Below are 26,870 nucleotides of genomic sequence, written 5' to 3'. Positions count from 1 at the left end.
CATTTGGGTTCTGCTGCATCTTCACTGACTTTTCACCTCTACCCCAAGCTGCCCACCTGTCATCAGATCATCCACGACTCATATACATACCTCGTGTACATGGGGCCATGGATACAGGAATACCAATGATCATCACTTTAGTTTTAATGTGTACCTATGCTGTGGGCGTCTGTTTTACGCATTATTAAGAAGAACAGCTGTATTTAAGTAGTGTTAAGATGCTCAGCAGCTGGTTCCCCCTACCCCACTAGTGATCTCTATATAGAGAACTAGTGGGGAATTAAAAAACAGCCTCTTTCCATCAAGATGGTTTTTTTCGCTATTTTTCGGGGGCGTGGGGAGCGTTTCACAACACTTTGCCATGGGTACCTTTTGCTTCTAATCTGTCCATGGTTATTGGTGATCTGTGGTGGAGTGCAATCTGCTTTGCAGCCATCGGGGCAGAAGCATCGGAGCCAGTGACTCAAAGAACCGCAACAAACTGATAAAATATATATATATATATATATATATATATATATATATATATATATATATATATATATATATATATATATATATACTGGCTCTGTACTAGGGACATAGTATACATAATGGACAATACTGCTCAACCTCTGCATTGTGAAACAATGTGTGTTCTGGAAGAGGCTTTTTCAGCTATGCTGCAATACAGAACAATTCATTACAGCCAGCAGCAATAACCATACACAATGACAGCTTTTAATTATTACTGAGGGGAAAAATAATAATAATTGCGAAGTATCAATTGCCATTTTGGAAAAGTGTTTTCGTTTTCTGTTCGCCACCCAATTTGAGACATGTGGATAACTGTATACTATGTGACGATAAATTTTGCCCTGCGCTTAGCTTCAAGGCATTACAATCCCGCCCCATTCTGCATGATAGACAGACCAGCAGGTGAATGGGGCTCTCTGCTAAAGTCACAGTTAAATGTGACTGGCTGAGCCGTTAGGGAGCGGAACAGAAGGTGCCAGCAATATCTACATCACCTATGCCTGAAAAACAATACGCTGGGAAATCGAAAATAAAGGCCAATGTCACTTGATTTGGCCAGTCTCGCTTATCTGCCATTTTGTATCTATGTAGTTCGGTCAGACGGAGCCGATCGCGAAACAAGAAGGAACAAACATACTATTTTCCTCATAATTTCTTTCTTGTATTTTTCATTACCATCTGTATCTAATCGCATTAAAGTTGTTTTTTCTCTAAGTGATGTCTTTGCGGTCGACTGACTGTTTCCGTCCAAACTACACAGTTTGAAACCAGTTTTGACTTCGTCTTGTTTACCTTTTTGCGGTTGAGGAGCTAACGCAGTTAGCCAGCTAGCTTTGCTAGCGAACAACTGCCGTGGTGTTAGCATTCGAACGTTCATCTGTGGTGAAATGGCGGCCAACACAGCACAAGCAACCCCTTCAACAAACTGGTAGGTTACGCTGTATATCCAGATGGGGATTGTAATAGAAGTAGAGATTTAATTTTCGACGTTTGGTATATCAGTATCGTGTATTTAGAACTAACTTTTAAGTCGATGTTAATGAGATTTTCTTATATGGGTGTAGACAAGTATTAGCATATCTAAAATTAGCTAGCTCTATGTGCAGGCCGTTGGTGTGGCTAACAGAGAGCTAATTCGTTAGCTGCTGTTTTGTTTTTTTGTTTTTTTACTAACGTCTCTTGATCGAATTTTTCGACCTAGTTGACTTTTTTTTTTACGGCTCCACCGATCAATAAGTACTTGTATACCGGCATATTGGTATCCTGTATGAACATCAATTATCTGTTTTAATATAAGCTTTTTTTAAAAGGCTGGCTACATTATACAAGTTAGATTACATCTCGTTGACATGTATTTATGCCACAATTCTTATTTTGTTTCTAGCTTGGTGAAAAGCTTTAATAAATCCATAGTTTTTAAAAATGCTAGGTGGCTGCCAGGAAGAAAGTAAAAAAAAATTGTTAGCCTGTTGTAAACAATTTTTTTAAATTATTTTACTTGAACGCTTGTTATTTTTGTAAATACCAAGTTAATTCTCGAAACACGCCTGACGAGTTTTGTTCTACCTTGATTGCAGGTCTTATGTCCCTTCTGGAGATGGCCAGGCCCATGAAAATCCAGAATGGGAGAAAGCAAGGCAAGCACTTGCATCCATCAACAAGAGTCAGACCGCTGCTAAATCTACACAAGAAACCCGGGGCACAGCAGAGGTTGAGTGTTCATCTTATCGGATATGTCTTTCCTTCGCAGAGATGGGGTGCTTAGCAGTAATGATTTATCAATTTACCAGTCGTTCAGTGGCTGCGTTACTTTTTTGCTCCTCACACATTCAGTGAGACCTACCGGTGATAATCACTGAGAGGCTACAAAGACTTTGGCACCCAGTCCAACTATGTACATTCGGCGGAAACTAAGAACTTGTCATAAACCAAATTGAATTAGACGCCCACTGTGCACGCCTGTTAACACTGCACACTGAGAGTGACCGGATGCAAATCTGCCTTTAGCCATGTTGTGATTAACAGACTGTTGTTATAAGATCTGATAAGATGGCCATTACAGCTGGTCCTGAGAAGTGACCGGGGTGCTCATTCATATATGAAGTCAAAATGTTTAATAGATTAATGGAAAGGTAAACATGGCATATCAGTTTTATAATTGTGCATATTTATATGTTCTAACATTTTCAGTCCTGTTTCCAGCAGGTGACTTTGTCTCTATAATGAATTGCTCTGTAATATCAAGGCTATTTGTGTATCTTGCTTATTTCAGGCGGGCCAGTTTCAGCCAGCAGTAACCGACGCCGCTGCCATTCAGCAACAGTACTATCCATGGTACCAGCAAACTCAGCAACATTACCCTGGATACACATATCCTTACAACTACTACTACCCCATGGGACCAGTGAGTACAGAAAGGACCTTTGTATCTTTCTTTTAATACAAACACAGATCATTGCGTTAAAAATGTGTAGCTACCTCTTCATCAATGTAGGGCAGGAGGATATTGGGCTAAAAAAAAAATCTGTTTTTTGATATGCCTATGTGTGAATAAATTAATATTTAGATTTTGCAGTGCATGCAAATGCAGCATGTACCTCACCAAGAGAAAATTTTGTTTTGTTGATGACGTTTTAAATAGAAAAGAGAGAGTTTATGTATCCAAGAACCCTCAAAACTGAATAAAGTTTGACAGATGAACTTCCCTTATAGATTAGTCATGGAAAATGAGAACCGTTCAGGCTTATGGGCTTAGATCTGATTCTCTGTAGGTGGGAGAAGGTTTTGCAAATACTTGGATTGAAAACAGTAAGGGAATTTAGAAGTGACCACAACCCCCATCCAAAAAAAAAAGGACAAAAAAAACGACAGCCTTGTTTTCTCTTAATTTCCAGTACGGAGCTCCGTATCCACCAAATCAATATGGTGTACCTCCAGGATCATACTCAGGAACTCCAACTTCTAATGGCCAAGTACATAATATTAATGTGTCTCAGTAATGTATCATTTATGTCAATGATGGCAGCACCTCATAAATTCTGAATAATTGGATGTGATCGGTGACTATTAAATCTTAAACACGGATGTTGATTTTGTTGTGGTGCTTAAAAACTTCTCTTTCTCTTTATAGCCCCCCCCTGTGCCTGGAATGGAAGACCAGTCCCCCAGCTACCCATCCCAACCACAACCTCCTCCCCCTGCTGCGCCCCAGCCACCCCAGAGCCCAACCACCTCAGAGAAACCTCCCCCTCCCCCACCCTCACCCATTCCTCCCCCTCCCAATTCCCAGTATCCGCCTCCACCTTCACAAAACACTTACAGTGCCAACAACACCATGCCATACCCACCCAGTGACCCCAACCAAATGCAAGTCTACAATCATTCCCAGGGAAGGCCGAACTACGGCCAAAGTTTCCAGGCACAGAACTCCTATCAGCCCTCTCAGAATAACTCCCAGCAGCAACAACAGCTTCAGAATCAGTACGTTTCTGGACTCGGCAGAGGGGAGACCAACAAAAACCATAAACAAGGACAACAACTTTGGCACCGCATGAAACGTAAGATTTACTGTTTCTCCAAAGTTAGCTGACACGTTGAATATTAATGAAACTCGAACACCACAGACACTCATTATGATGTCTGCTTTTGTCTGATGTAAACATGTTGTTTAGTTTTTGCTGTTGCTGTTTTGGCAAATAAATGCACAGGTCTCACACATGTTGAAACATAACCTGAAAAAACGGCAAATGATTCTATGTCACTTCCTGCTCTCATAGAGGCACCAGGGACAGCTTCTGTGAAATTCAATATTTCTAAGAGGCCCTATCAGGTTCAATGTCCCCCAGTCCCTAATCAGGCTTTCCAGCCCAATGATCTGGCCTCGGGATTAAATCAAGGACCTTCCTCTCCAAATAGTGGAGCACCCGGAGGTGCTCAGACAAGGTGAGTGCTGCTCTGTCTCCACCAATTAGGTTTCTTTCATAATCTGCAAACAATTAATTTGTTTTAAATACTTTCTTCTCAGACCCCAGGATTGGCCCCAAGCCATGAAGGAGTATGTGCAGCGCTGTTTCACAGCATGTGAGACAGAGGAAGACAAGGATCGCACAGAGAAGGTGCTAAAGGAGGTCCTGCAGGAGCGGTTAAAGGATGGCTCCGCCTACACCATTGATTGGACTCGTGAGCCATTACCAGAGTGAGTTCAGTTGTGGGGTTTTCTTTGAAAATGTTGGAATCGTTTTCTGTGAATTTAACGAAAGCGTCGTCTGAGATCTGGGTGTTGAAATCTGGTATTTCTGCAGGTTGAAGGTGAAGCAGTCTCGCTGGGAAGCTGTTTCGTCGCAGAGATCATCGGATAGTTCAGTTAGCCGTACCGGCAGTACAGTGGCAGGTGTTTCACGAGGCAGGGGAGTTGGGCACAGACTCGGCCACTACAGGAATATTTTTTCTCAAAGGAGCCCATCTTCTAGTTCATCCCGATCCTCCTCACGCTCACCATCGCCCTCACACAACCGACACAGAGACCGTAGCAACCAAAGGCACAGGCGGAGGTATGCGACGGTTTGCTTTTCTCTGGTTCCTCGGGGCGTCCCTTGTACTCGGGCCTAATGTCTTCTGCATCTGTGATCCTAGTGATTCTGGCTCACAGTCGGACAGCAGCATCTCCAGTGACCTACGGCCTCAGCTGTCGAGACGAGGCCAGAAAGGAGCACGTGGCCGTGGCAATGATAGGGAACGAGGACGTGGCGAGAGAGGACGGGGAAGAGGAGGAAAAGCCAACAGAGGACGGCGGTAAATTCTAAAATATTTGAAATGTTTTCATTTCCCACTGTTTTTGAGGAATGGAGTTTTTTTTTCTTTTTCTTTTTTTTGCCTTATTACTTTTCTATACTCTCTGAATTTATTGAGTAAACTTATTTTTCTATCAGGAACATGGATGGTTCAAATTCAACTCCTGGGAAGAAGAGGAAAGGCGGCAATGCTGGTTTAGATTTCCACGACCCAGACAGAGAAGCTAAGAAGCAAAGCAGAGCAGCCCGTTTCCACAAGCAGCTGCGCTCAGAGCCGCTGGTTCTGTCCATCAATACCCTGGAGCTGCCTGATGGCACCCAGGAATGCCTTAGCTGGGAGGACTGCCCCATCGTGGGATCGTGTCAGGACATCACCAAGCCCTACCTGAGGCTCACCTGTGCCCCCGACCCTTCGACTGTGCGCCCTGTGCAGGTGAGTTCTCTCGTGGAAGCGTTGTCTGAGACGGTGGTCATGAATGTTTGTTATTCCGTACATTTACACACAGTTCATTTTCACTCTCTTAAGGAAGCACCTAATTTGTATAATTTTTTTTTGTAATTGAGATTTTTCATTCAATGCGAAAGAAAACAGTAGCAAGGCTGGATAAGGAGGTGTGGAATCTATGTAACGGATGTATGAGTTACTCAAAAAGAAACGTAAAGTTCTCCGCTTTAATCTGTTTCTTATCTCGTGTTCTCCCAGGTGCTGAGAAAATCTCTGCAGACTGTCAAAGCCCACTGGAAAACCAACGTGGACTACGCCTACGCCTGTGAGCAGATGAAATCCATACGACAGGACCTCACGGTTGGTTATCTTCATGTGTTTCTGTCCTTTCACGGTTTTTCCCTCTGACTGTGTAAGTTTCGTATTAATTTGTTTAATGAATTTGCCCGTTTACCTGCGATAGGTCCAAGGAGTTCGTACGGACTTCACAGTGGAAGTGTACGAGTGTCATGCACGCATTGCCCTTGAGAAGGTAAGCCTTTGTTTGGTGTCGCTGTTGCTGCACTTAGCTGCACAAACTGCTCAGTGTTTTTTGAGTCCAACTCAGTGCTGGTTGTCTTTAGGGAGACCATGAGGAGTTCAACCAGTGCCAGACCCAGCTGAAGGCCCTGTACAAGGAAAATCCCTCCGAAAACATTGGAGAGTTTACAGCTTATAGATTGTTGTACTACATCTTTACTAGAAACTCTGGAGGTGAGCTCATATCTTACAGAAAACTTAATTTTGTTTTGTCGGTCATGATGACACAGAAAGATTTAATGCTGGTTATTCCTCCTCCAGATCTGACCACTGAGTTGGTTTACTTAACCCCGGCGCTGCGGGCAGATGTGTGTGTGGCTCATGCTCTTGCACTCCGAGCTGCCTGGGCGTTGGGGAACTATCGCCGATTCTTTAAACTTTACCTGGAAGCCCCGCGTATGGCTTCATATCTCATTGACAAGTTTGTAGAGAGAGAAAGAAAGATCGCGCTTCGGGCTATAGTTAAAACGTAAGTTAGACTCCAAAGACATTTATTCCGCTAATTTTAGGTTCTTGGATGCTGACTCGTGTCTTTGTTTCCTCTGTCCGCAGGTTCAGACCTGACCTGCCAGTGCAGTATGTGCAGACTAATCTGGGCTTCCCATGTTTAGACTCCTGTATGGCCTTTTTAAGCACTCTAGGTGTCGCCTTCACCCCTTCTGATTCCCAAAAGATAGACTGCAAAACCAGCTCAGTCTCCTTGGCTGCTTCCTGAGGGGGTGGAGTTGGGGGGGTGGGGGGGGGGATAGCTCAGCGAAGGAATACACTTAGGGTTTCATTATGGATCCTGATATATTCAATGCACTGTACTTCTCTCAGTTAGTCCAGATAGAGTAGAGGCAGGCAACAACAATAAAACACATAGAAAGGTACTCTCTGTTATCAGGCCTCAAATGCAGATAGAATTTTCTGACTCATGAGAGATGACACCTTTTTTAGAACGAGGGAGAACATGTCAGAACATACTATCAACAACGATATTGCAAAATAGCCCAACATCTCCTCATCCTACTCTGCTAGAAAGAGAAGTTGTTTAGATTTGGGATCATGTTCTCTCAACACTTAAGATACCACAAAGTCCCAGAACAGGGAGATGCTCACCCTCATGGTTCCCTTTCCCTTCTCCTATCAGATTACAGCGCTAACAGTGTTCTGTTATGTTTTTTCCTTCCTCAAGTCAACAGCTCAAAGACCCGAAGATTCCAGTCATGTCAGTCAGAAGGGTAACGCAAACAGCTGCTCGTCAAAGCATTCTGCCAACGCTTTGCTGTTGGGATTCAAGCCTCCAGAACCAAGTCAACCTGGCTTTGCTTAAAGACTGTGAGAAGAGGTGGCGGTTTGTATGTCCTTACTGCGTCCCATTTTCTCAAGGTGTCTGCATCCTTTCCTTGGCCCAGGATAGAAACGGACTGAGGTCTGAAGTGCTGTTCCTGATGTGACAGTATTAATCCACTGCTCACAGTTATCAAATGTTTTGCCAGCGTGGGCAAGAAGTCTCGACCTGATGGGCATTGACTTTACAATAAGGCGTTCATCAAGGTTAAATCCACATTCCTTCATACCCTGGAAGTGGCGCAGGAGCCCGCTCACAGCAGGCTTTGGTTCCCGTCGGCGCACGAGAGAAGTTCCTGACACCAGCTGGGATTCCAGCCAAAGCAAGACGTCCATCTTCCATCCATCTTCGGCCTCAACAGCTGCTGTTTGTAAGAAACGGGCTGCGACTTCTGCGTGGCGGCGCATCAGAAGGAAGCCTTACAGCTTCACCAAAAGGGAGTAACAAGTGGTTTGTATGCGACTTCTGGCTCTGATGTCTCCGAGGCGGGTAAGAGAGGGACTTCTGGAAGGAGGTGGATGACGGCACAGCAGATGTCACCTCGCATGTCCTCTGTGTTAATTGTTGTACGTCTTGTGTTTTTTTGTTTAGTTTTTTTTTCCTCCTCTTGTTTTTGGGTATTTTTCTTGGTACCAGTATTGGCTTTTCTCTTAACAAAATGGAAAAACAATTATGGAACTGCAATCAGGGTTTAAGGAAATTTTACAGATTGACGTTTGGACAGATGAAGTTTCTTAGCAAATTTGGGCAATATCCTAAAAATGGCACAACCGAAGTCGGTAAGATCCTCAAATTTTTTTCCTTCTTACTGCGCAGACGCACGCTGCTGTCTGAAAGTCGTACAACAAAAGTATTTCAATCAAAACATGAGTTTTAAACCGGCGGAGACAGTAATTTAATAAAGACAAATGTATAAACTGACTGCAGATTAGTGCTTTTAAATCTTTTTTTTTTTTTTGATGATGATGATATAAAATTTGTAAAATGAAAGCAGCAATTGGAGCCTCATTTATTTAGAAACTAGAAACCCTAAATGGAAAAATAGAGCCGTCTGGACTGAGTTCTCTCTGGTGTTAGCGGTCCTTTTACCCTCAGGTCGTTTGTACTTTTTAGGGCCCAGAGTGATGCTGGTTAATACTGGTTGAGGTTTACATGGTCATTGATGGTTGCGACGAGCTTTATCGGACGTTAAAATGGTGACGAAAGAGCTGATAAATGTCAGGGAACGTAACGCCGCACCAACAGCTGTTGTGTCACCACATCCTGGAAATGAGATCTTTACATTGAATGTTTGTAAATCCGCAGATTGACTTTTTTTTTTTTTTTTAATTGAATGGTGTTAATTTCCACTGCAGAGACTTTGAGCTTGAGGTATTACAGACTGCTGTTTTTGGTTGGAGGAAGAGTCGATGCAGGCTTGCTGTACAATCTACATGTTAATTATTTACTTATTAACAGAGTATATTACTGTAAATGTTGTATCATATTGTGATTTCCCTTTAATTAGTGTATAGTGTAGGTCTTTTGTTTTTGTTTCTCACACGTGGGTAAGTGTGAGGGGGATTGTTTTGTTTGTTTTGTTTTTTTTTCCTTTGGTTTCATAAAAGTGATGATAAATGTGAACATGTGAACTCTTAATGCGGACGTGTCTGGATTGGACTGTTTAGTCTGCCAACAGTGGCTGTAGTTGTGGAAAAATCTGAGCACAGCCTGGAAACATTATCAGGGGCTGTCGAATCAAATTGTAGTGAAACCAGACTTTGTGTCCCCACAGGCAGTCTGTCACTTTGGACCGTCGTTGCACGTTACATGAAACGTACAACGAGTCCAGAGATGATTCTTGTATTCCCAGATGAGTAATTTGTGAGGTTGTTGACCATTGTTTCAGCAGACATTTTGTATTGACAGTGATCTCAACATGTGTCCTTTCTTTCCCCCTTCATCTGCCCCTCCCTCTGTCCTCCTCCCCCCTCCCCCCCTCGCTCCCTGAACCTTCCTCCCACACACCGCCACACCTATCGTTCTTCAGCTTGTAGCACTGCTGCATTGCAGGAGCACACGGAGTGAAAAGCGGGCAGACAACCTCCAGGCGCCCGACGGGGAGAGTCAGTTGAGGGCAAGTCTTGGTTTGACCCACTCACGTTGAAGCCACGCAGCTGGTTAAATAAATACGTGGGAGCCTCCTCATGAAATGTGGAAAGTTGATCTGCTGCTGATGTGATTTGCTGCTAACCCAAATATTTAAGATGTGTGCAACATGGTATGGTTTAGTTTGAAAGACTTAAAGATTGACCCTGTACTGCTGGTTTCTGTTTGTCCAGGTGCATTTGCACTTTACGAGTAATTTGCCTCCAGTTGTTTTGTAGAGTTATTATTTAGGTCTTTTTTTTTTTTCTTTGCTTTTTTTTTTTAATTTAAAACTTTTGTTTGGCTAATCAGGAATCACTTGCTTTTTGTTTGATCGACAGACTTAGAGAGCTTAGAAAGATTTATCCCTCAATGTCAAAATGTGTCTGGACATGCAGAACTTACTGTTTTCCCCAAATCATCTACATTTAGGGACTGTTTAAAGTACACAGTCTTTAGATCCTTCTGTTTCTGTATTGCTTTGACTTTGACATTTGATGAGCTTGACCTCTATAAGATCTTTACACAGGGTAGAATTGTGTACGTGTGATGCCTCAGGACTGATGAACCACAGGATGTTTGTTACTTTTTTTCATAGGGAATTATTCACCTTTTTAAATGACTAACAATACACATTTTCATTTAGTTATCTTTTTTCCTCTGGTGTCAGTCATGTTTCCTGTATTCTTTTTGTTTTATTTGCTCCCATGTTGCTGTATGCCTTCATTAGTCTTTGTATCTCCCTTCTTGATACTTGACTCTGGAAGTTCTCCTCTCTCCCTTCACCCGTGTTCATTTCCTCCCATTTCTATTTAACTGGTCTGTTTGAATTTGTCTTTTCTCTTCTCACTTTCTCTTACCCCCCCGACCCCGTCCCCTGCATGATGCTCTCGTCCACAAACCTCTAACAAGTATTTTTCTTCTCATTCTTTTCACGTCAAATATGTTTGTGACCATGTGCTGTGTGCAGCTAGGCGCACTCACTAGTAAGTATTGTATTACTTCTGCAGTGCTTTGATAGTTTGTGTTGCAGCTCACTAACAACCAAAGCTGAAGGTTTATCTGAAATGCCCTCTCCCCGTCCCCCGCTCCCTCCCCAATACAGATCTGATATGAAAAACTGCCATTTTGTAAATATTGTGTAAATACTTTTTGAATTAATAAAATTCAAGAATAAAGAGCAAAAAGCTTTTTTTGTTTGTTTTTCTTTATCTTCATGAGTCTGGTTACATGTGAACAGTTCAGGTGTGTTAAAGCCACCTGTGACACTCTGGAAGTTACAGATCCGTTGGATTACTTGGCACAAAAAGGACATTTTCTTCTGAGACTCATCAGTGAACAAAGCTGCTGGAAAAATGCAGATTATACTCTCGCAAGATGGGAGGAAGAGCAAAAGGTTACGAAATTCAGCAGAAATGGAAGAACGGGATAAGAAGGAAAACACGAGTCAGAAAATAAGGATAGAGAATGTGTGGGTTATAAGGTTTTAAATAAGAGGAAAAGGAAACAACAGGAAAAAAGCCTCAGAAAGCAAACTACTGCTAAAATAAAACCTGGTAACATGTTGAAATGCTGCAACAGTTTGTTGAACTATGTCTTCACTGAGTTACATAAGGGGACATCAGGCAGAACTCAGCTTTGTGCTGTGGACAGATTCAGAGGCCTGGACTCGCTTTAAATCGAGACAGGAAACTATAAAAGCATTTTTAATAGCTGAGCACTTAATGTGTTTGGTCATTGTTATACAAAAACACACCTTATGATGAATCATTTCTAAATAGACTTCTCTGAATATTTGTTTCAAGTTTAAAAATCTGGTCGCTGAAGAAAAACAAGATGACAAAAAGGAAACTATAAAGCTCAAACTCAGAGGTTAAAGAAGTTCAGTTTACATAAGATTTCAAACCAGAGACGATGGAGGAAAAAACAAAGCTGGCAATCAGAGCAAATCACATAGAAGATGACAGGCCGATATAATACAGAAAAGAGGAGAATATCATAAGAAAGGTTTACAGGCGCCAAGAGTTTATCCACAGATAAGGGAGTGGTAGGAAAATAAAGATTAATCAGAGGACTACAGCTGCTCATACGTCTAAAAAGGAAGGACAGAAAGTGTTTAGAAGACAGGCTGAGGCAAGTGCCAGGCGTGATAAAAACAGCAGTCCAGAAAAGGAGAGGAGGAAAAAAAGCTGGAGTAACATTAAAAATAAAGCAGTGAGGCAGAAAGTAGTGAAATCACAGTAAGCTGCAGACAGAATAAACAGAAAAATGAGGGTCGTTTCAGTTTCAATATGAGGCCTGACGGGAATGAGCCATGCGAGTCATTGGATCGAATTAGATTAAATGGATCAACTGATAATAACAATGATGAATTAACCATTCATTGCAGGCTTCTACTTCTAAACAATGTTACAAACTTCTTCCCAAAAACAAAGACTTAAGGTCATGAGTCTACATAAAAACAACAAGTTATAAAAATATCTCATCAGAATTTTCTGAAGGCTTCCACAAAGAAGCCCCTGACGGGGATAAATATCTTCATCCTTCCCATTAACTCAGATGAACGTCATTAACAGTAAAGCATAAAGTAAGGTGGAGTGATGCATGGCGGGTTATAAGACTCCTCATTCACCAGATGACACATTTTAGAAACCCAAAACAACCCAGAGCCACAGGGAGTGATCAGGAAAGAGGAAGGTGAGGAGAATCAAAACAGAAGAGGAGAAGAGAGGAAAAACAGTTTTATTTAGAGGTAAACATCAAACAAAGCAGGAAAAAGAGTGCAACAGCAAATAATACAGGCGCGAGAAGAATTCATGGATACGAGAGGTCAGTTCTGAAGGAGCGAAGAGGCAGAGAGTACAGGAAGAGGTGACAGTAAAAGGTAACAGCTGCAGGAAACGACGAGAAGATGGTCAGAAGATTGATGTTGCCCTGATGTGACGCCCTCCAGCGAGGCCTTTGTGAAACAGGTGAATGCGTGTAACAGTCAAGCATCAGGCACAGATGCTGAGTCGAGACTACGTGTGGACGAGGAGTTGGAAAAAGAAATCACAAATACTGCAACCAAACAGCTGTGTGGAAATCTAAAAATGTATGAGAGGTAGATTGTTAGAACGAGAAAAATAACGAGCTAAAGTCCAACCAAGTCCAGACAAACAGCAGCTCTGAGGTTGTGATAGTGATACCGGTGTCACAGCTGTCTCTCACTCGATGAACCATGTAACCTCACGCACTCACACACACACACACACACACAAACACTCACACACTCGCAAACAGATTTCGTAAATAACTGCCATCAAAAAAAAAACAAGTCGTTTAGCAGTGTACGAAATGGGTTATTTTTCGCACACTTTGACCCCCTGAAACTTTCAGATATCGGACACAAAAATCATTCTCACAGTATTTTTCACCAGCTCACTGTGTAGCATCGATACTCTTTATATTCACAAAACAACACTCAAAGTTTCAAGCAACTGTCTATAAATTACAGGACTTCGTCTTCAGTGTGCTTCAGCAGAATGGACGGTTAACGGGTCCTGCAGGGTTCATAACTTCAGTCTGTCTGCGAGGAGGAGAGGTCGTGATGGAGAGGTTTAAGATCTCATAACCTGTCAGCCCCAGAGTTCATGAGAGACGCCGCCCCCCCTCTTCCTCTTCTGTTGGACGGGTCAGTACGGGGTGAAGCGGTTGTATCCTCCTCTGTACAAACTGGCCTGTTGACAGAAGCAGTGTGCCAGGTGTGAGCAGGGCCTGCTGCAGATATTCACTGGAAGCTGCGCATGTTTGACTCACCATGGTACCAACTCCATATGTCGTCGTTGGTCCGACCGAGTGGTGATAGGGATCTGCGGCGGTGGTGTAAACTCGTCCGTATCTGGCCACAAAGATGAGAAGCAGAAGTCAAAGTCACACAAACTAATTGACATTTTTGTTCCTCCATTAGGTTTGATTGAAGTTCGAAGATAAGAACAGTTGGGTTTAAACATGCTGAGTATTAGAAAAATATCCAAATCAACCTTCACAGTCCTGTGAAAACTAGAATAGCATCAGCATAGTGTGGTCAATGGTAGCTTCTGCCTTGGACAGCACATTTACTGTTATTTTACTGGTGGGAGAAAAGTTTTGTACGTTCATTTATGTTTTTTCTCAAAACGACAAACTCCCACTACTTAAAATTTACTCTTTGCAGTCAAAGTAACTGATGCTGGTAAATGTTTCAAAGGAAAATCTCACGACGGCGCGTTTCCAATGTTCCAAGTGACTTTAGTGTTTGTTTTCAGGTGAAATATTTGAGATTTTAAAACGTCAGATGATAATATTACTCCGTAAATCACCCTCTTATATATTTGTGCTTGAAAAATGCTTTTTGGCTCATAATGACCTGGAGCAACATAAGCCATGTTTTATCTTCCAAGCCCCCGCTGAAGCACACCAACATTTTTAAGGTCAAAGTCAGTCAGACTCTCAAGATGGTTTCATTTCATGTTTTGTAGTTTCTTCAGAGGCTGGGAAATAAAAAGCGATTGTGGATCATTTTAAATTTACCCCAAAAACCCTCAGGCTGTTTTAAACTAAACCTTCAGTCTGAGTGGGTTAAATAAAGCTGAGTTGAGTAATGTCACAGCCTTTGTTTTTATTTGTAGTTATATATTTGCTTTCCTTATGTGTTATGCTTTGTTTATATTCCTATCTGTCTTGTCATTAGTTAATCAGTCCCTCGTGTATTAGTTTGAACCCTGTTCTTTCTGCTAAAGCTATTGCTCATCTGTTTTCTTCGTCCTGAATTCTAAGTTTAAATCTAATTAGATTTTTGTTTTTGCACTTTTGCCCTCACTGTCTGATAAGTTCCTGCTGTAGAATCTTACTTCCTGGACTTTTTGTTAAGCCTTTCACTTAAACTTGCTTTTTGTGTTTTCAACTCGACTCCTTTTTTCCTGCATTTGGACACCCAAAACTAAAGTGACTTTTTCTGACAATCAAACATTTGTTTTTGCGTTTGCCTACCCATCACTGTAGGTTGCCGTGGCAGCAGATGCTGACTGAGCCACTCTGTAAGCTGCGGGGTAGCTGCCCTGCGAGGGGAGAAAGAAATAACATAAATGTAGCAGCATGAAGTGGTTTAGAAATTTAAAAATGCAAATGTGTGAGAAATGTGCAGCCGCTTACATAAACCTCTGTTCCATACAGTCCATCCTGATATACGACCCTGAAACAATTAATAGAATTGGCATGTTCATCTGGGAATTAAATCAAAATAAAGCGGGCACAAAAGAGGGTGGGGCTGAACAGGAAAAAGAAATGAACTCCTTTGTGTTTCCCTTGAATGCTTTTCCTTGAGCTTGTGACATTGAGCTGAAGGAAAGATGGGAAAGGGAATTCTTGAGCACTGAATTAAAGAGAATCTGTCTGCTTTAACACGTGGTTTTAATGTAGGTTTGCTGTGGAGGAACTAAAACCACTTTAAACACTGTACCTCATACATGTTTACATATTGACGGCCCAGCAAAAATATTACACCATGAACAAGGCTGGTACCACCAAAAAGCAAATAAAAAGTCCCAATAGTTCAACGTTTTTTTTCACTATGCTGAGAATGATCACACTCATCCTCCAGTTCCTATATTCATTTACACAAATTACTGTGATTGTCTGATGAATCTAAAAGAAGAACTGAGGCGTTCTGCAGTGGTGGAATGTAACAGAGTATTTTTACTTCGTTACTGTACTTAAGTAAATTTTTCCGTATTTGTAATTTACTTAAGTAAAAATAATAATGCATACTTTCGACTTTTACTCCATTACATTTTGCAGCTATTATCTATACTTTCTACTCCACTACATTTCTACAGTATGTGTTATTACTTGTTACATTTTATAAATGCAGTTTCGCCATAACGTTGCCTACACAAAAATATGTTTAAACCAATCAGGTGGCTCTGTCAGCTTCAATGTTGCTTATAGTTTTTACTAACATTGACTTCTGTAGAGGCTTAAGTATTACCAGTAGCTATACCTCATCAAAATGGCCTAGACATTGAAAGACAACCAATAGCGCGAGTACTTTTACTTTTAATACTTAAAGTAAATTTAAAAGTCAGTACTTATGACTTTTACTTAAGCATATATTTTGCTGGGTATTTATACTTTTACTTAAGTACTACACTTCAGTACTTCCTCCACCACTGGCGATCTGACTAAATCCTATCCTAAAGAAGACTGATTGTTCCACCGGACCCAGGAGCTTACCCAGGGTAGGCGGGCATAGCAGTGGGTGTGGCTGCAGCAGCAGAGCGAATGGTGTTGTAGACGGCTCGGCCTCGGCCGCGCAGCGCAGAGCCCCGGTAGGCCAAGGTGGGAGTCGCTACAGGATACGGAAAACTGGCAACTAAAAAAGTTCAAAGACAGAAAAGAAAGCAAAAGTCGAGAACAGTCAGATGTACAACGCTTGTAGTCTCTAAGCAACAAAATCAACTTTAACCCACCTGTGTAGAGTTCAGGTGCGTACATGGCACCCATGACAGGGTTGATCTTCCACCCAGAAGCTGCGGAAAAAAGTGAACGTTAGACGCCTTTAAAACAGAACCTCAGACCCCAGAATGTAATGAGCAAAAACTTATATTTCTTACTTGATATTTCACCATTCACAAGAGGCGCTTGAGGCTTCTTCGTAACTACTCTTGCAGTAGCGTTGTTAACCTGCAATGAAAAAAGAAGCCTTGATAAAGATTATCTGTGTTAAATGTTGGCGTTGAAAACTACAAACTGTGAGAAATCCTCCTTCACCTCGATCTTTCTCCCCTCTACGATCGTCCCGTTCAGCTTTTCTCGTGCTCGGTCGGCCTCGGTGGCGCTCTCAAAAGTTACAAATCCAAACCCCTAAATGGTTTGGATGCACATTTCATTAATTTCTTTAATTCATTGAATATCTTTCCCATATTGGTCAAAGCTCTGATAACATTAATGTGTGGCTCACCTTTGACCCCCGCTCATTGAAGATGATTTCTACATCAAGGATCTTTCCAAATTGCTGCCAAAGTGTCAGAATCTGTTAGTAGACGCCGTTTAAAGTGCGAACAGGTGTAATTTAGTAACATTTAGTTCAGCATACCCCAAACATCTGGCGGAGGTCTGGGTCTCTGAAACGGAATGGGATGTTGGAGACGTGGAGGCGTTTCGGTTGGGCCTTACCTGACCCCTCCTCGTCACTTCCACTTCCTGCTCCGCCCCCCGATGACACGGTGAGAGACTGGGGGTCAGACGTCACGGGGGCCAAAACGTCCTCCTGACAGCGAGACAGTATGAAAGCGAGCACACGGATAGACGGAGAGTGGACGAGAAAAAAGGGGACGTGAAGGAACAGACGAAAACAGAAAGATGGAAACAAAAGATGGAGAGGGTATGAATGAGATGAGACAGGTGTGAGGGAAAAACGGAGAGAGGGCATCAGTAGAAAAGCAAAGACAGAAAGGAAGTGAGGTCAATTCAACAAGTTTTACATCGTTCAGAGACTTTGTATAAAGACTCAGTTGCGTAAGCATCACATGGCATTAAGCAAAGATCATTTCCATGAGATCAAGTGATCCAAACCAAGTTCAACCAGCATTCAGCAACCAGTGATCCTTCTCAGGCAAATGTAAGGAGGCGTGGAAAAGGCTCCATTTTAGTCGGGTGTCTTGGAACACATGCCTGTAGGAAAGTATAAATACTGATGCCCAGCACACTAACGCCAAGATTATGATATTAAAAGAAAACGACATGTGCTCACTCCAGCTGTGGTAAAGAGTGAAAAACAGTTTGAAGCTCCGCTGGAAAACTCTAATGAAGACTAGCCTAAGCAGATGTAATTACATTAAATGATGTATACAACAGAAGTGAATACATACCTGTGTGATATCACTCATCAGATGGTTCAAAACTGTTCCACCTTGAAATGAATTGGATCATTTCTAAGTTGAAGAGGCAGATATTTGCTCTTATGTAAACAGCAGTCAATTAATCTTTCATTACTTAGACATTACTTAGATTCAAATCAGGTTCTTTTTTCAATTCTTGGCATGTCCTGCTTTAGTTTGGACAAAATCCTCCTCGGCAGAGGAATATAAGAGCTGCATTTGTTTTTAAATGTTCCCCAAGTGGGTTGTTTGTTCCGTCAGTGTATTTTGCCAACAGATCTCATGGCATAATGCGAAATGGGAGCGTTGTTGAATAATTAGTACTTTTTCCATTCTTTGTTTTCTACACAGATGCATCTTTTCAACGATCTTCATACGTTTTCTTACATGAAGTCCGCTTTCCAAGTCTTTGCGAGAGTTAATTTGGCCACAAACAGTGGAAGAAGGAGGTGGTGGAACGTGTTAATCCACGAACCCTCATGCAAAAGATTCCCTTGCATTTATGATTTCTTTGCTCCCACTACAGGGATTGGAAATTTAGAGCTCATTGTTAGGGTTAGAATGAATGTACATGTGCATTTTGCACAGGTACAATAATGTACATGCTTACATCTTACACACGTTACTATTCAGGACTTGCGATTCCTGCCATGTCACGAGAACTCTGCCCAACAGAAAAAACCTCAGCCTGGAGATATGTTACCATCTCACAGTTTATATATTTATACCTCATTGACTGGTGTAACTGGGCTCTATTTTGCTAGGCCATAGTTTTTACCAGGTTAATGTGGCTAATTAGAAGTATTACACTTTGATCTAACCTGATTACTGGTGACACAGACAGTTCTGTCATTTTCAGGTCTTTTTGTAAACAACACCTGCACTATGTTTTGTTTTGGAAATCAGATTGTGTGTCCAAAAAAAGGGCATATTCATTTATTTATCTGTATTTTGATCTTAGTTCCTCTAAGCTGTCTATTTTGATTGCTCACAAGAGGAAATGCTTATTGACAGCTGGTAGAAATTTGAATCATTTGATTTTTCAAAGTGATGTTACACAAAAATATCCTCATTTCCGTTGTATACTGCACATCAAACCTATGCTTTGTGATCTGTATGTAGAAACTGCCCCATGCACAACAATCCAAGGACTAATGTGCCAAAACCAAAACATTCACTATCCCACAATGCACCACGATGCTAGTGTGTGCGCTCGTGTGTGCGTGTGTGCGTTGCTCAACCAACAGCGTCAACGGTTAAAAGGAAAATGTTAAAGAAATAAAACAATGTATTTAAGATAAATGATGGGAGAGGAATCAAGAACGTGAGAATGAGAATATCTGCAGGAAAGGCAAGAAACAACAGTGAGCTTCAGCAGCGAGAGAAAGAGCAGAGAGCATAGGAAAGAAAAAATATTACAAAAGCACCTAAAAATATTATCGGAAAAATGTGCGACTCTAATGGAACATAAGGATTGCTGTGTCAAGACTTGAGTATTAGCATTGTAGTACCAAGAGGCAGATAAACAGTGAAAAGGCCTCAGTGCAGCAGTGAAAGATCACATTAAACCAGAGTAAACAAGGCAAAAACGGTGCGCAAGAAGCTTGAAAGGAAGAGAGTGATGAGGGAGGGCAAAGGGGATCAAAACTGAAATGTCAGTCTGGGGTCACGGTGCTGCTTTTCTGCCAAAGGTTAAAGGTAAATTGACAAGGGGCATAATTATTAAGGTGGGGATAGAGAAAAGGAAGAGAGACACATTCACCCGAGGAGGCATTTTACAGACGAATAAACGCACACAGGGCACAGGCGCACGCTACACTGGCTAGCTGTGACTAACTACTGTAGACAGCAGTCACATCCACCTACACACACACCACACACACAGGCCAGAGTAGAGGGAAGGGGGGTTGAGTTGGGTGGTGGTGTCATGTCACGATGCAGATTTGTGTTCTGGACCTGAGCGATATTTCAGAGGGGGAAAGGGGGTCATCTGGTCAGCCTCGCCCTTTGACCCCCTCCCTCCGTGGCGACGTCTCAACTTTCCCCACGAAAATCAGCACGGACCCAAGTATGTCAGGGGCTCTAGTAATAAAATATATAGACGGGGCCACAAAACACCATTTATGAGAGCAGGAAGAGAGATTTGTGGCAGAGGCAGGAGACAGATCCGACCTGCCACACAGATCAGACCAAATAACTCTCAAGTCTTTATCAGGGAGGTTGCTTTCATGCCTTAGAGAGACGCTGCTGTGACTGAACTGCACTGCAAAAGGACGGCAACCCTAACTCGTATAAAAAAAATGAAGATTTATTTTTAAACAGTTCTTGGAAATTATTGTATGTATTGGAGACAGGTTGAAATAAGATGATTGCAACAGCAGATTTTTTCATTTGTTTCATGAAAATAAGAATTCGGGAGAAAAAAATTAACAAACTGAATTTTATTTCATAATTTACACCGTAAATGAGAAATTTGAACGCTTCCTTGGATGAAAGATTTAGAAAGGAAGCATGCACTCAATACTCTCACTGCACTGTAAATAACAAAAGAAAATGCTGTAATCCTGAAAGGAGATCTCTTTTTTACAACCAGCGAAACAAGACACAGGGGAGAAGGAAATGCAGGGATTTATTTTCAACAACAAATCACCTCTCAGCTGTCCTCAGCAATTCCGTACAAGGACATAACATTGGAAGAGGGGCTCTAAATATAGAAGGAAACTCTATCTGGCCATGTTGCTCTGGCAGGACATTTGAAAGGACTACCTACTTGTCACATCTTGCTGTGGATCATGTTTTATTGGGACATGACTTTAATTCCATCAACATCGTCACAAACAGCTCTTACCGTGTTACCGGACGTCAGAGTGTCGGCCCCTTCCAGCTGAGGGCCCTGATAGACTCTGAGCTGGGGGTGTTCTGGATACTCTGAGTTGGGATGCGCAGAGCTGAAGTCAAGGGTGGGAAGTCTGCCCACAGATGTTGGAGGACCTTGACCAGGTGGTGGGTAAGAGGGGGGCGGAGCATAGACCTGTGGCAGGGCAGGGTCTCCGCTGCCGGGGCCGGCCTCCTGAGTGGGGCCCCCCTGAGGAACAAAGAAGAGGAAGGACGGAATCAGCATTTAATTCCATCAAATATGTACGCAAACTAACCACCAGACGTTCTTCTTCTGCTTTTACTAAACAGCTGATGTGAGACTGATGATCATCATTGTTGATGTACAATCAGCAGAGACAGATTACACCATAATAGCAAAGAGAGGCGCATGAATGTAACAATAAAGGAGCATTTCACCAAATTCAGGCATGAAGATATCTTCCCATTGCAGAATGTCATTGAAAAAAATGAAGATATATAAGATATATATATATATATATATATATATATATATATATAAATGAGGTTACATACTAATGGTATTAAAATACTGTGTGTTGGTATTTTTCAGGCTGGGTGGTCTAGAGAAAGAAAGAAAGACTGCACAGTTGCCCCGTTTAAATCACCATCACAATTCTCTCATAGGTTGTTCTTCCACTTTTAACAAAAGTCATGGACAAGTAGTGTAGTACTTTAAAAAGCTGCAGAGTGCACTTCTAACCTCTAAAGAGCTAATGTTTCTTCTGATTAAGGTCTTTTTTCAGTGACTCATTAAAACAAGAAATGACTTCACACATTCATATTAATCTTTTTAAGCTGCCTTGAATCATGTCGTTTTTCCACTTGAGACATTTTTAAATCTCTTTCGGTGTTTTAAATCACAATGAAGAGACAAGCAAATGTCACGTTTCTTGAAACTAGCACGTAAATTTAGCCACCACAAAATCTAAGTAGAATTAAAACTACTTAAAAATTTGTTTTGGCAAAAACTTGTGTGGGTCTATAATAATAGCGATTAGTTGTCAGAAATGTCAGTTAAAGATGATAAAACCTCTTCTGACTTTGTTTCATTTCACCTGTAACTGTAAAAGAGGTTGAATACCTTACTCAGACAAAGACACTTGACAGGATTATTTGTTCTTCATACAATTCAACCACAGTGAAATAAAAATGTTCTGACTCTTTTGAATTTCTTCTGCGTCTGCGAGGAAACAGAACTACACGTCATCGATGCTCCCGTTGAGCCTTGACACAAGTAAACCCCCCAGAGAAAGAAGAAAAAGCATTGTCTTACCCCTTTACTCTGTTCCTCTGTTTCTGATGCATTGTTCAACAACTGCAGCATGTTTTAATGCCAGAGGACCACCGCCCACCACACCAGAAGTCCTACTCATCCACCAATCACATCAAACAAGTGCCAAAGCAGAGGAACCAGGGAGCCACACCAGCTGTTGACATCTGTAACTGTCAATTACCTTGTTACCCCCCACCCTGCCACCACGGACTGCAGACACACCGCAGACGGAGTTCTTCCCCCAAGATGAAGTATTTAAGGTCTTTGCTCCTTCAGCTGCGAGAAGTCGTCTTAAAAGAGTCTAAGTGTCATTCTTTGAAAATATCACGTTTGAGAGGCCAGAGTGGTTTTGTTACTTTCAGAGAAATTTATTTTTCAAATCTGTCCACAGCCACGTTATGAATGACATCTTTTGAATTATTAGGGAAGTAAATTAACTCGGGTTTGCATCACTCATAAGACTGAGCGTATTTCTGACTTCATGTACATTTATTCAAATGGTAAATGGACCCCATTCATACCGGGCTTTTCTGGTCTTGCTGACCACTACAAGCCACATTCACCCATTCATACACAACGTATTTGTGTATAGGGTTCTTTAAGCCTATGTAGTGTTATCATACACACACTTACTCACCCATCAATGCATCAGAGGCAGTGTGGTGTTCAGTGTGTCATGCCCAAGAACACTTTGACATGAAGACTGGGGAAGCCGGGGATCGAGCCTACATCCTGAGCAACAGCCGCCCAGCTGTCGTTATAGAAAGAATTAGATGCCTAAATGATTCATCAAAGAAAGAAAGGTTTTATTCTATCTGAAGAGAACTATCAAATCCAGCACTCTGTGGCTAAAATACGACGCTTGGAGTTTGAAATACCCACAAATATGTGGTTTAAATGGAAACGTTTCTGTTACAGGGCTGATGTTTTCACTTTATCAAGAGATTAGAGCAGTTTCTCAGTTTCACTTCTCTGTATCCCAACCATGTGTTGCCTTTAAAGGGACTTATCACAAGAGAGTCAGCCTGCTTCAGGATTTAGAATAATCTATCATGATTAGAAGTATCTCCATTATCATAATGTCTCAAGTATCCCGCTGTCAGCTGCTGCATTTGAGAAGTGTGATATTTTTGTACATGCTGGTTCAAATCGAAAGGGTATAGTGAATGAAACACAATTCTGATTATGAGTTAAACTCCTGTGGCAACATTAACTGTGTTCTCCTTGACTCATATTGTTGTTTCTTTGGTTAATAAATGTAGAAAAGAAAAATTAATGAGAGAAGAAAAAGGCCTGAGAGTAATTTTGCCACATCAGAGCTCCCAGTGAGTCAATAGTAATATTACACCAGGAATCAGATGTAGCATACTCAGCAGCAGTTATTTTAGTATGCACGTACCTTGTAAAGCAACCTGAACAGATTGATTGTGTCTACATCTTTACTACCTGATGAACATCATGAATGTATTGTGGGATACAGAATGTAAATTAATGGTTTGAGTGGTAAAATTAGAGGCAAACTAGCATAAAGACGATATTTAAAGACTGGCTGTAAATCGAAAGCTTAACTGAGGCTGGTCGGTATGTCGTACGTATTTTGTTATGACCCAAAGTGCTTTGTCAAAATCTTGACATGAAAGGGACAGTTGATAAGAAGTCAGAGGCTTGTTTATCATATCAATGCATCCTCGTGGGGGACAAAATGACATTTGAAAAATGTCACAACCATTCATTCAATAAAAGCTGAGATATTTTGGTCAAAACTCAGTCGGTCAAAGATCGAGATCACTGGCCACGAAACATCAGCAGGGTTCATTAGCTGGATGACTTACATATTTCAACGCTTTTCAACGCTTTTCAACCAGCGTTTGCTCAATAGAATCTTTTAACCTGGCGACGCTGTGTGCACCTCTCAGAAATACATTTCAGATAGATTTTGTGCCTCCACTCTTGTAACTTGGGAAAAAATTAAGCTTTCCAATACGTCAAAGATATGAAGCGGTCCATGCCAAGTCGTGATGTTAAACCTAAACCTAACCGAGTAGTTTTGGTGCGTAAACCTGACCAAACAGTTCAGCAACCAAAGTTCCTTGCTGGATGCAAAACACTCCACCCAGCATGGACGTCTGGCTTCTCTCACAATAGTGTCGCTTGGAGAACCACATTCCATATGTGCACAGTGGATCGGCATCAGCAGAAAAATCCAGTTTGAGGATAAGTTTGTCTCCACAACAAACCCGCAGGTAAACGGTCATCTGCAGAGAGCCTTGCAACACAACCTCTGATGACAACTTTAATGCCGGCCCGGGTCTCAGACTCCACCAGCAAGTGAAAATGGGGGTGATGTGTAAAAATAAAGTAAATCAGGGGTACTGTTCCACCATCAACCAAACAAAACAAACATTGAAACAAAAAGGAAAAAGTAGTTTCCCCTTAAGAAGCAACAACAGAGGGGACTTTTTGATGCATTACAAATCGTGCTTTGCAAACTAAGCAGGTCAACAGACCACATTTCTGTTCAGCCGTTCAACTGCTAACCTCAACAATCGTGCTGGAACACGTCTCTAAACTTGTCAACAACATCTATTTATCTGTAGAAACAAACAACGAGTGGCTGCATCGACCCTCCTCCCTGATAAAAAAAGTGACAGATGAGTGAAGATAACGTCCTCTGTTAAATATCACAGTCAACCATCGTCTGCTTCTTTGTTTTCCCACAGACTTTAACTACCAGCCACTGAGCCTCATTCAGTATCACAGTGTCAGCAAGTGTAGAGACACAGGCTTTTTTTGATTGCCATTTGTTCGCTCTCTCTCTCGTCTCCTTCCTCAGCTGTCGGTTTGCGGTCAGAGGTCGACATCTCAGCGCCAGGTGCCCGCTGTGACAGCTGCCGCAGGATTTACTCAACAAGACGACGCTAACTGCAGATGTTCTGGTCAAGTACAAGTCTTTGTACAAGTACAAGTGGTGGCTTATTAAGTGAAACTCAATAGTGTTTTTTTTTCCATTTTCCACCCAGTCATCCACCACATCCTGCTTTTGGTATGAAAACCTATAATGGGTTGTTGTTCGGTAATGGTGAAGAGAAACGGTAAAGGAAGAGGAAAGACAGAAGACAAACACTGACATGTGACAAAGATCCCGAGGTAGTTTTCAAATCACAGCTGCTGCAACTTGAGATTCGGTGGATACCCTGTCAAAACTCATGCTGCAGACATTTAAGACTTAGAACAATATAATGTTTCAGGTTGCTGCAAGAAGGAGAATCATAATCTCCAAGGCTTGATTATCAGCTGCAGTCACCTCTACACAACACCTTATTCTGTATGTGTTCAAGTTTTAAATCTTAAAATCAGATGTGATACAAAGTGCTCGGCGTTTAAATGCTCAACAGGCAGGTTTTACACCTATTTTAAAAACAGTTGACTGCATAGAACAAGATAGGTGACAGAACCTCCTCCGGTGATTATCGGCTCAGGAGAGGAGGACTAAAAATACAGCTGGTGTGAAGCACAGTGACAAGGTAGAGAGATACCAGATGCGTTGTGGCATTAATGGCATGTCAGGGACACTTGCTGCTAGTCTCACTCAGACCAGCGGACTAAAGATAACCCCTAAGGTGTCGTTACTATTCAACAAATAAGATGTTTCACAATCAGTGTACTTCACACAGCTCCAATTGGGCCTTACTGGTTGTCTCTAATATGTCCTGTGCTGAAATATCAAGTAATAATTCACTAAATAAAGTGATGTGAAATAACTTTTTAGCTCAAAAGAACCAGTGCCTCTTGGTGCTTTCTACTGAAAGAAAATTACTTTCCTCACTGGGAATATTTTGACTTTAGGGCTTTTCAAACTTATTAGTGGAAAAATTATACATGTGTTTTAGGCTTCTGCATCAGCGTAACTGCTTATAATTAATGCAAGCATTACTTTTGGGTTCCAATCTTTTGGTTGAATAAAACTGAAAATTTGCATCTTTCTGACATTTTATTGATCATCTGATGTTTCCCAAAAACTATCCTCAGACCAAAAGAACATTAGTGGGTATTGCAGCTTTAAAATCCTCCTGTCTGTTGACTGTTTTCACTCATACAGATACAAATCTCATTCCTTATTTGTGGCTTCTAAATCCATTACCACTTTGGATATATGCTTGTTCAGGATGCCTTTTAGGGCTCATGGAGAATCTTGACAAAAATCAATGTGATATATTGTAATTACAGAACAAATGAAGAGTTTACCTGAACTATGCTGGGGTAGCATGTGGTTGTCTGTGGGTAGACGGGCAGTCCATAAGGCTGGAGGATCACAGTTGGTGACGAGAGCATAGCCCAAAAACCACACACAAGAAGACAGGGAACAGAGGACGACGGGGGGAGGAAGGAAAAAGGAGAGCTGGGGAAAAGGAAAGTTTGACACGCACAGTGAAAAAAAAGGCAATTGGGACGGAAAAAAAACGTGTAAAAATCCCAACCAGAGGAAAGAGAAGATCCAAGAGGGTGAGGAGAAAGAGGGTTACGACTGTGTCTACCACACAGGTGAGAAAAAAACACAAAGAAACTCCACAAAAGAACTAAATCTCTGCCTGAAAAAGACAGAATATGGGGCAGTGAAAGAGAAAACAAGTGAGCTTCTGTGTGTCCATCAGTTGATCATGCAGCCTGACAGACGGAAACACATGCTCAGGGTCCCATTTCAGAGTTATATAAATAGTCGCCCATGTCCTTCTCACTGAGTTTACCACCTTATCTCCCCTGCTCTCACACACAATGTAAAGCGAGATTTGTCACTACTTTCTGTTCCCACATCTATTTTACAACAAAAGACTCCACTTTATTGGAGGGTCCAATGTAGTGAAACAACTTAAGCATAAATGAACAAAAGTTATATATATTCCACCTTCCACGTGAGCGGGTCAGGCATAAAGCATAATTATGAAACAGATCGGTAGGAGTAAAATTATTTACTGGTGAAGCTTAATTGCCTGTGTTCGCAGCTATGTTATCA

At 41.7% G+C, this 26,870-nt stretch overlaps 2 protein-coding genes across 3 annotated transcripts; one reads left to right on the top strand and one right to left on the bottom strand.

Moving 5' to 3' along the window:
* The first annotated feature begins 1,085 nt into the window (after positions 1–1,085).
* Positions 1,086–10,980, top strand: leng8 (leukocyte receptor cluster (LRC) member 8). Of its 2 annotated transcripts, XM_075465661.1 has the most exons (15): positions 1,087–1,444; positions 2,094–2,226; positions 2,789–2,920; positions 3,411–3,488; positions 3,647–4,073; positions 4,293–4,458; positions 4,541–4,711; positions 4,818–5,066; positions 5,149–5,307; positions 5,445–5,739; positions 6,010–6,111; positions 6,215–6,283; positions 6,375–6,504; positions 6,592–6,799; positions 6,883–10,980. In XM_075465661.1, the coding sequence occupies exons 1-15, from the start codon at positions 1,404–1,406 to the stop codon at positions 7,043–7,045; spliced, it is 2,523 nt and encodes an 840-aa protein (XP_075321776.1). In that variant the 5' UTR covers positions 1,087–1,403; the 3' UTR covers positions 7,046–10,980. The 2 variants fall into 2 exon arrangements, with proteins under 2 accessions (XP_075321777.1, XP_075321776.1); XM_075465662.1 differs by lacking the exon at positions 3,411–3,488 and having other exon boundaries at positions 1,086–1,444.
* Positions 10,981–12,516: 1,536 nt separating this feature from the next.
* On the bottom strand, positions 12,517–26,845 carry rbfox1l (RNA binding fox-1 homolog 1, like). The gene is made up of 12 exons (XM_075465663.1): positions 26,105–26,845; positions 20,537–20,773; positions 16,905–17,078; positions 16,770–16,823; positions 16,580–16,672; positions 16,423–16,492; positions 16,279–16,338; positions 16,043–16,181; positions 14,963–15,002; positions 14,801–14,868; positions 13,589–13,670; positions 12,517–13,509 (listed from the first exon to the last, which is right to left on the bottom strand). The coding sequence occupies exons 1-12, from the start codon at positions 26,189–26,191 to the stop codon at positions 13,465–13,467; spliced, it is 1,149 nt and encodes a 382-aa protein (XP_075321778.1). The 5' UTR covers positions 26,192–26,845; the 3' UTR covers positions 12,517–13,464.
* Positions 26,846–26,870: the final 25 nt, after the last annotated feature.

This window comes from Odontesthes bonariensis, chromosome 5 (assembly GCF_027942865.1).
Source record: "Odontesthes bonariensis isolate fOdoBon6 chromosome 5, fOdoBon6.hap1, whole genome shotgun sequence".
In the NCBI taxonomy this organism is placed as follows: domain Eukaryota; kingdom Metazoa; phylum Chordata; class Actinopteri; order Atheriniformes; family Atherinopsidae; genus Odontesthes; species Odontesthes bonariensis.
Note: the sequence above shows the minus strand (reverse complement) of the source record. Positions and strands in the feature narration are given on the sequence as shown.